General features: G+C 35.5%; 1 protein-coding gene across 6 annotated transcripts in view; it reads left to right on the top strand.

Moving 5' to 3' along the window:
- Positions 1-233: 233 nt before the first annotated feature.
- ETV1 (ets variant 1) overlaps positions 234-9369 on the top strand; it is a 65158-nt gene continuing 56022 nt past the window's right edge. For 3 of the 6 annotated variants that reach the window (XM_009705353.1, XM_009705356.1, XM_009705354.1), the window contains exons 1-3: positions 234-278; positions 1067-1154; positions 2939-2986. In XM_009705353.1, coding sequence (XP_009703655.1) covers positions 234-278; positions 1067-1154; positions 2939-2986 — 181 coding nt within the window. Of the gene's footprint in view, positions 279-1066; positions 1155-2938; positions 2987-3447; positions 3509-9369 lie in introns of those variants that run through there. The other 3 variants (XM_009705357.1, XM_009705359.1, XM_009705358.1) reach the window with 1 other exon arrangement.

Genomic DNA, 9369 nt, shown 5'->3' on the forward strand with positions numbered 1-9369 from the left:
AACCCAGGTGAAGGCAGAGAAAGGAGGGTTGTTTTTATGAATGGGACTCTTTGAGGTTAATTAGCTATGCAAATGCAAGCAGTTCATTCATGGTTTTTTTTTTTTTTTTTTTTTTTCTAAAAGCCATCTTGTATTCCCCTCTAGGCTGATTGGAGTCCAGATCCCGAGGAAATCTCCAGATCAAATGCCCAGTAAATAAAACACTGAGCTAAGAATTGTGGAAGAGCTGCAGAATGGATGGATTTTATGACCAGCAAGTGCCTTACATGGTCACCAATGTGAGTGATCAGTTCAAAGTTGGTGTTTATAAACTTGACTCCGACTTATGTCTGTGGGGGAGTTTTGCAGACAAGAGTATCTGCTTTGTTACCGCTGTAGGGGCGACTCTTCATCTGGGAGCTTTGCCTGCAAGATGAGCTTATCTTCTCTAGTTATTTCAGTAAAGCATCATGTTCTTTTAAAGACAGTTTTGGGATGATTAAAAAATCATGCACATGATTAGCAGATGAGAGAGGCAAGAGCAGCAGCAGCTGCATTCAAAGTTTCTGGCTGCATTTGCCTGCAATGCTCAGAAGAATGAAGTTGAGGCAAACGTTAACGTTTTTTTTTCCTTTTTTTTTTTTCTTTCAGGACTTTGCAAACAATGTTATAAGTAACTCTGGGAAACAAAGCAGTGTATTATAATCTCATATCTGGGTTCTCCTGCGTAGCTTATGTAGAGGGATTTATGTGCTATTGTGTACGTTTGTGTACTTTAGATGCTAAAAATACATGGTTGGTATTGTGTTGCTGCTTGAACACATTATATATGTATCTGTACAAATAGATGTCTACATAGATAGATAGAAATGTGTTGCGTTTAGACACAGGAATCTTCTGGAGGATGTTAGGTGCTCAGCAATATCTTTTGCTAGAAATTGGAGGCAGGCTGCAAGACAATCATTTCCCGGTTTGAAAATGTGAAGAATTCATACTGGCTTTGAGTATTCTTGATTAAGTGAAGGGAAAAAAAAACAACCAACAAACCCCTCAGATTTCTGAAGTAACTGATCTTTCCTGTTTATAGAATCCACGTGGGAGAAACTGTAATGAGAGACCGACAAATGTCAGGAAAAGAAAATTCATTAACAGAGACCTGGCTCATGATTCAGAAGGTGAGGGCTTGTGTCCCGTCCCCCCGTCCCCCCCCCTACTTACTAATGCAGAGAAGCTTTTTGAGAGCTATTTATTTATTTATTTTGGCAATAAATACGTCTAGATCAATGTGAATAAACAAGACAAGAAAATTACATTTACGAATTGCCAAACAAACTGGCAAAGGCAGTAAACTGATAAAGTTGATATTCTTTCCTTGACTTACCCTGTTGCATTTTAGGTACTGCTGCACATGTGGCACATGGATGTCATGCACTGAGGCTAAGCCTTTGCAGCATCTGACACAAGTCATGGCACCTGGCTTTTTCACCTTCAGGCGTCTTGAGATTCAGGGCTTTCCTCATTCCTCCCATGTTTTAACATCCTTTTCACTGGTGTGTATTTTCTGGTGGTAGCAGGAGCGAGAATGCCACTGTGGAAGCTGTTGGTTTTCACTCTAGCTTTACTGTAGAGCTAGTAGTCAGGCTCCTGGTGTCTGGTAGCCCGTTTCTATTGCTGTGTGACACTGGTAGGGTTAAAAATCCTGGGAAATTTGGTTAAGGAAGTCTAGAGTGGACGAAGTTTTGGAGGGCCAAAGATTTGTAACTTAGTCCATCTGTAGCCACTGTCATGACTGTAGCTTGAGAACTGTAGTCTAGCAATAGCTGTTAACACTTCAGGTTACAAGGTCAATATAGATGCTATGCCCACACCCCTGTAAGTACATAGGACATATAGGAAGGTATACAGGTGCCTACAATTTACCCCTACATAAATCTTAGTAGGGTGAGGACACATTGATACACTTTTCAAAATCTCTACTTACTTGTTTAGAAAAGTTTATTCTAGGGTAGATTGAAAAGAAAACAACTTTCTGATTTTCAGTTAAATGATTCCCCAACATGAACATGAGGTATTAATCCACAGGATAAATTAATTAATAGCCTCTGTCATTTAAGTGTATGTAAATAGTTATGTGTAAACATTCATAAAAGAGGAAGTCTCTCTCAAAATAACAGTAAATTAAAAAAAATAAAATTGTCAGTTCAAATGTCCTACTTAGTGAACAAAATTTTCATAACGAGTTTCAGAGCTTTGCAAATAAGGTGAATGCTGTTCTGGTTTACACCCGTTATAAGCAATTGATTTCAGTGAATTGCAAAAAAAAACATAAGCTGCTGCAAAACTCTGTCCATGGAGAAAGTGGTTTCACTTTAAAGAAGTACAGTGAGTACAGCATAGAGGAGAGAGTGGTGATTCTCTTGTCATACAAAGTAAAGCATAAGGGGAAGTACAAAAGATTTCCCATTTCTGTTTGCTATTGCAGCATCTCAGGTCTTTGCTTCGAAATTTTTATGTGATGGTTACGACTCTGCTAATGAAAATACTCCGTCATTGCTCAGGCAGAACTCCTGTTGAAGTCTGAGAGCTTTATCTGGGGCAGGTATTGCAGGAGGAGGCCCGAATTGTATAAGGAAAAATAGTTCACCTGTAAGAGAGATTATAATTTTTAACTTTCCTATGTATTGCTGAATGAGCTTTTTATACTACAGAGCTTGGTTAGGATTCTGGTTATTATTTCAAGAGATGATATAATAATACAGTAAGTACTGCTTCTTTATTAATAGGTGTAGAAAAATCATTAATTGCAACCCAAAAATACCTACATTGCCTGTATGTTTGACTACCAAAATAGAATTCATGTACATTGTTTTTCAGGAAAAATATGGTTTTGAACATATTTTAATCTTAATGAAGAGGTTAAAGGTGTGAGCCTTTCATCCATGTCTTCATCTTTTTGCAGAACTCTTTCAAGATCTGAGCCAATTACAGGAGACATGGCTTGCAGAAGGTAAGGGAAAAAACTGCTTGTAAAAAGAGGAAAAACAACTCTGGAGGGGAGGCGGGGGGGAAAGTCCTGAACTTGCTGTCTTAATGTTCAGCCCAATTAATTGAGCTCTAAAAGAGCCACCTCATGTGTCATGCATACATTAGAGCCTCTGATGAGTTTGTCTTTGGGGACTCTGGGGCTGTTCTACCCAGTGTCATCACAAATTACCAGGAGAAATTGCTTCCAGCTCACAATCACATCTGCTTTTGGCAAGAACTAATGCAGCAAGACTTCAAGTTCTAAGCCTCTGTTCAGATTTTAATTGCAATTGATCAGGTTTATATTATTGTACCTCGAGAGACTACATACAGCCAGAACTGGGCTTGCTGTTTCCTTTAGAGCAGCACATATAATTATTTGGTGTTCTGGTGGAGTACTTTTCTGATGGCAGAAATTAGTTTCTCTGGGTTCATCGGGACGGGATGCTTCAAGATTTAAGTGCAAGTGTCTTCTTTCCACCTTGTTCACAGCACAGAACATTAGGTGTGTATGGAATACTTAAAAAGTACTATTTCTTTATTTTCTTTTTTTTTTTTCAGAAACCTGTAAATATTTTGCATGTTATTTTTGTCTTCATATTTGTAGTTGTGAGATTGTGTACTGGGTGATTAGAAAACTGACGTCGGTCTGTTTTACACTTGCTTGTGCTTTTAGGTATTTCAAATAATCTTGCAAAGTACTTTCTGCTGAAGAGAGGTTTAAGAACAATAATGTAGAAATCTGAATTTAGAGTAGCTGTTGAGAGATTCATTTAACAATAACAAAAAATGAGCTGCTGCATTGAGAGAACTTTAAAAAAATGCAGGGTAGCTTTCTGCTTGTTGAAGTGTATTTGTTCTCTTCAGCAATATTTTCCTTTGAAAAGAATTTTTTTTCCTTTGATATTTACAATACTGTTTAGTTGAAGCATAAAGATTTTTCTGCATTGCCTATTCTTAATATTTCTGGTTGAAATTTTTTTGTAAATATCTGCATTTGAAATAAACGTAATTTTGATGCAAGTTAACATAATCTCTCCAAATTTATTCAGACTTAGATGAATGTGAGTGTTCATATATGTTTAATTTTTGTCAGATACTGGACTATGCACTATTGTTTATAGAATAGATGTTCTGGTTTTTTGGAAAGGAGGGATATTGGGGTGAAATGCTTGCTGTTGATTTTCATAGAAAGAGGGAAATATTGCTGATCACTACTTGCTTAATACTGATGCTGTTTTAACAGCTTTATATGTAGTTAGTCAAGTTCTTAACCTATAAGTAAGTTGTCGGATATTGTTTATTTTGATGACATTTTTATTCTCCTAGCATGATTTTTAGCATGTGGTTATTCTGTAGAATCAAAAAGTCCTCTTTAAATTAATGAAACAGAGGATATATTTTTATGAATTAATATGATTCTTTCCTAATAATTGAAAACAGGATGTCCTGTAGTAAGATCATTTTTGTAGTGTAATGATCAGCTACAACTGTAACTGTCCCCCTCCGGTAATTTTCCTAAGGATCTCTTTATTTTGTATCATCTCATTCATCTAACAAGCCAGAAGTATGTTAAAATACTACTCAAAAGATACTATTTTTTACGGAGAGGAGAACTTTTATTTTGATTTTTTACGGGCATGGATATTTTTGTTTCTGAAAATGATTAAATTTCTTTGATCATAAGTCAGAAAAATACAGGTACCTTCATAATGCATGTGCAAGTAATGTAAGTTTGAAAAATAATATGGAATTTAAAACTGATTAAATAATTTCTGTAGGTACATAAATTACTGTAAGGGCAATTTTTATTCTGGAGGCACTGCTTGTTTTAGACTAGATTGAATTGTTTGAGAACCTTTTTTTCTCTTTAGCTGAGTCTATTTCACTGAATAAATTTAGGTAGGTTTTGAGAGAGAAAGGTGTCTAGTCCTGTGTCAGCTAGTTTGAGGAACCTTTGTAAAAGCAGATAGCATCATCTGGTAAGTATTTAAAAAAAAAAAGTTGCCTTTTTATCTAGCAGAGGATAATAAAGCTAAATAATGTTATAATTATCTTTTTCCATAGCATATTACAACTAAATATTACAGATGTGTAATATTTCAGTGTTCTAGAAATAATTTAAGAAATCTACGTTTCAGGCCATGCCATGGTTTTAGCTGTTCCATAAAACACAAACTTTGCACAGCTTTTCTAAAGGCTAAACTAAAACTGAAATAAAAAGTCAAGATGAGAAAATCAAATAATGAGCTATTAACTTGATCCCAAATTTTTAGTAAAAAAACCCACCCAAAACAACTTTTGGTAGCCTTTATAATATACTAATATTTGTGGATATTGTAGCTCTGCTCAAATGTCTACATGGATGAGCTTATCCAGGAAACAGATTTTGAAATCAGATTTGTTTACCCATTGCTAGATGTGTCCATTTATGTTCTTCTGGACCTTCATAGGCTAGAAGTCTGCCAATTTGGCAGCATCAGTAATGTTTACATATTTCTTTTCATAATGCTTTGGAGCCAGGGAAATGACCATGAAATTTTAAAACATCTTGACCCTTTTTAAGAAAAGCAGTGGCAGCTGACCAGGTTTCTCCCACGAGTTCAGATCCCCACTGGGGAGTAACCAGGTCAAAAATCTACTTAGGAGAAGAAAGTTGCATTTTTTGACACACACAAAAATGCTTGTGGATTTTTTTTTTTGTTTTGCTTTTCCTGAAGGTATCCTTGCTACATCACGTATTTTAGCCTAGAGATTTTTATAGTTAGTGTCACCTGTGATAAGTTGGTGGTAAACAAGTAAACAGAGAAGTAATGCATTCTTTTCTTATTGAAAATGGTGGGAGGTTCACATGTATTAAAGAATTAATCCAGAATGTAAACAATTTAGTAACCTCTTTAATATTTTATTACTCCTAATTAACAAGCTGAGTACTACTTACAGAAAACTTTCAAATGTATTCCACTGGCTGCATGCTAGATTTTTATGGAAATGAGTTTTGCTTCTTATTCTCTGTAGTATTAAAAATGTAAGAAAGAATTTAAATTATTTTGATGTACAACTTACTCTAAATAAGGTTCCCTCATGTGAATTGTTATGCAGGACAGAAGACGGATTGTAACTGTTACCTGATGCCAGAAATTGAAAGTGCGAAGCCTTTAATAATTGTTTTAGCCTTCAAACTTGAAAGGAAATAGTTAAAATTGCCTAGTGCTAACCAAGGCAAATACTATTCAGATACTATCTTTTCTTTTATATTTAAATAACTTGATGGCAACATTTTGTCATGATAATATTATAAAATGACTTTATTGATTCCATATATTTGGAATCGGATTAGTTTTGGCAGATAGCAATTGTTCAGTGACTTGAAAAAAATGGTTCAAATATAAATCTAATGTTATCTTGTCATGGTAGCTGTTACTTCTTATTCTGAAATAAGATGAAGAGAGAGAACAAATTCTGAGTGAGTGAGTGATTGTCTCCTTTCCATGGTGAAAGCATTTGGTTTGGAGGGAATAATACATTAACAAGAATCCAGATTTTTAGTTACAATTACTCTTTCAGATACTAGTTTCTCCTATAGCTTGTTAAAAATATGTGAAAGGCATCCCAAGCAGACAAATAATGAATTTGTGCACTAGATCTGCTTCATAGAGCAATAGATAATATGCTTCTTAGATGGTCATAAACTGAAAAATAAAATATAATGTTCTTTGGGTGACTTGAAAAAATACAAAAAGATTAAGTGAAAAGTAAGGGGTTCGAAATAATAGCTACAGGTAATGGGTTCATGCCTCTAGTGCAGCTTAGGTAAATTAAGTGGGTGGCTACTACAGGCTACCAGTATTTAAAAGCCAGTTCTTGGTATCTGAAAGTAAGTTATTTCTCTCAAATAATTAACACCCAAATTTGGAATGAACTTTAGGAAATAAGTTTCTGCCCTCTGTTCTTCTGCCGTGAAGGATGCACGAGCGTCACAGTGATGTCTAAGCAAGTATTGACTTCTAGTTTATTTCTTAAAATAAGAGGTATGAAAATAAGTGGTTTCTAGTTCTCAAAGGATTATTTTTAATAAAAGAAAGTACTAGATCTTCAAATATTAGTCTAGTTAGAGCGGCTTTGTTTAAATCGGTGAAGATGTGTAGCAGCTTAATCTGGCTAACTAGCGTGCTTCTGCCAAAAAGTTGTAAAATTTACCCAGTGTAAGGCAAATGCTATGTAGCCCCATTCAAGAACTATCCACATTTTTGTAGAAGCAAAAATAGTCAAGAAATGACAATTTAATACCTCCATGGCTGAAATCTGTCTGGTGAGGACAGACACTCTAAAAAGCAGTGAAAAGATTTTAATTTTGGAATTTGTAATACAGAGGATAGCTGCCGGGTTTTTTTTTATTTTATTTTAGTGATCTGACAAATTTGGCTTTCAGATACTCATAACTCTTGATCTTAAATATCTCTGCACAAAAAAAGGAGAAAAGTTAGATGAGGCAAAATGGGGGCAAGGATGAGGGTGTTCTTTTAGAAAGAAAGCCAAAAGAAATAAACCCACCAGAAATCTACAAGTCTGAAAGTCTGTGTAGCAATAAACTTTTTAACATTTTTCTTGTTTGCTGGAAAAGTAAATGGCTTTTGCTCAAAATGATAATTTTCAAAGGCATAGCGGGGTTTGTGAACCATGAGGGATGTAGCGAAATGTTAAATGCGAGTGTTCCTTTTAAGCTAACTTTTTTTCTCGTTTTTAGTGTAGCAGCAAATGAAGAGCAGATTCTGCAAACCCATCTTCATATTCCTAGAGATTATTCACATAAGGAAGAATTTTGAGATCTGGAGCTAGTTTTGAACTGCATTTAAGTTTATTAGAGCATCTCACATTATGTAAAAAGGGGTTTGGGTTGTTTTGACAGCAAATCCAGTGCTTATGGGAAATAATACTTTTTACCATCTTGAAATTTGGCACTGTTTTGCCTTCTGAATTGCTCCTTTGTTAGAAACAGTTGTTCCCGTGGAAAAAAAAAAAAACAAAACAAAACAAAACACCACCAACACCCCCCTCCCAGCGCTTTCAGGAATACTTGCAATTTATACAATCTTTCAGATATTCAAAAGTGACAATGAATCAAAGTAAACTCAATAGACTCATTATTGTTGAGGACTTAAGTCTTATTTTAGCTGAAGCCAAAATACTACTGTTCATACATAATTTCCTGTCAATTTCTTTTGCCACTTTGAATAAATGATTGATATTTTAAATCGAATTGCTCTGAGCTCTGAAAGTGAAGTGTGAAGTCAGAGAACACAGTACTGCAGGAAGTGTTCTGCTACCCAAAATAAAGTTTTAAGTGAAGCAAGGAGGTTTGCTTCTTGTTTTTCTGGAAAGTTTCCGATTTTTAACAGGAACACCTTTCCCGGGAGTGCAGCTGAGCCTTTGGAAGCAGTTTGTGATTGGGAGAAGGAAGAGTTAAATTTAAGCCCTTTATAGTTCGCTTAACTTTTCGTTTATTAAATAACTTTCCTCAGCAGGTCTGTGCTGCATCTTGAGACAAAGCAGTGAAATCAGTGTGTTTATGCCTAAAGTTCAAGTTTACTTTGCTGTAGCTTTCTGGAAGGGTGTGACATGAAAAGCTTGTGGTTGGGGCCACATGGTTCATGCTGGACTGTGTTTTTGTGAATGGAGGCAGAACTCCAGTTCTGACTGCTTGTCTTGAGGAATTGCTTCGGAGATCAGCTGTCTCATTCACTGGCAGAAAGAATGACTCATACATCTTCTGCCTTGTTTGGCTCCAGGTCATTGTTACAGTGGATAGAGCTGGTTTTAATTAAATATTAACTCCTTTTGTCCTGGATGCTTCTTAATGGGGACTTTTTGGTTTTGTTTACTTGCAATGAAAGCAAGCTAACAGGCCCTAGTTCTAAACTTTTCTTTTTCCAAATTGCTTTCCTTTTGCACAATGAGCAGCCAGTTCAGCTTTTCAAAGGCTTTTTAAAGCTCTAAAAACTACAAACAAGTATTAAGTATTTTTGTGTTGAGAATGTTTGCTTTTGGCAAACTGATTTTAACTCAGTAGGTAGTGAAAACTTAAAATCTAAACTGATAACATCCTCAAGATCATAATTAACTTTTCTATACACTTCCCAAATCCTCTTGAGACGTTATAGCCATAATCAGAAGAAAAACAAAACTTTTGGTAATAATTGAGGCTGAGCTGGATAGTTTATGCTGCAGATGTTGTCTGCTTCAGGAGTCTGAGACTTGATGGCCCTGAATGTGGAATGAACTAATGTAGCTGCTTCTGCTATTAGCAATAAAAGCCACGTGCTTAATATCCTTCAAAACCTTTTATTAGTCTTTTGGAATATACTT

This window comes from Cariama cristata, unplaced genomic scaffold (assembly GCF_000690535.1).
Source record: "Cariama cristata isolate BGI_N322 unplaced genomic scaffold, ASM69053v1 scaffold22668, whole genome shotgun sequence".
NCBI classification, from domain to species: Eukaryota; Metazoa; Chordata; class Aves; order Cariamiformes; family Cariamidae; genus Cariama; species Cariama cristata.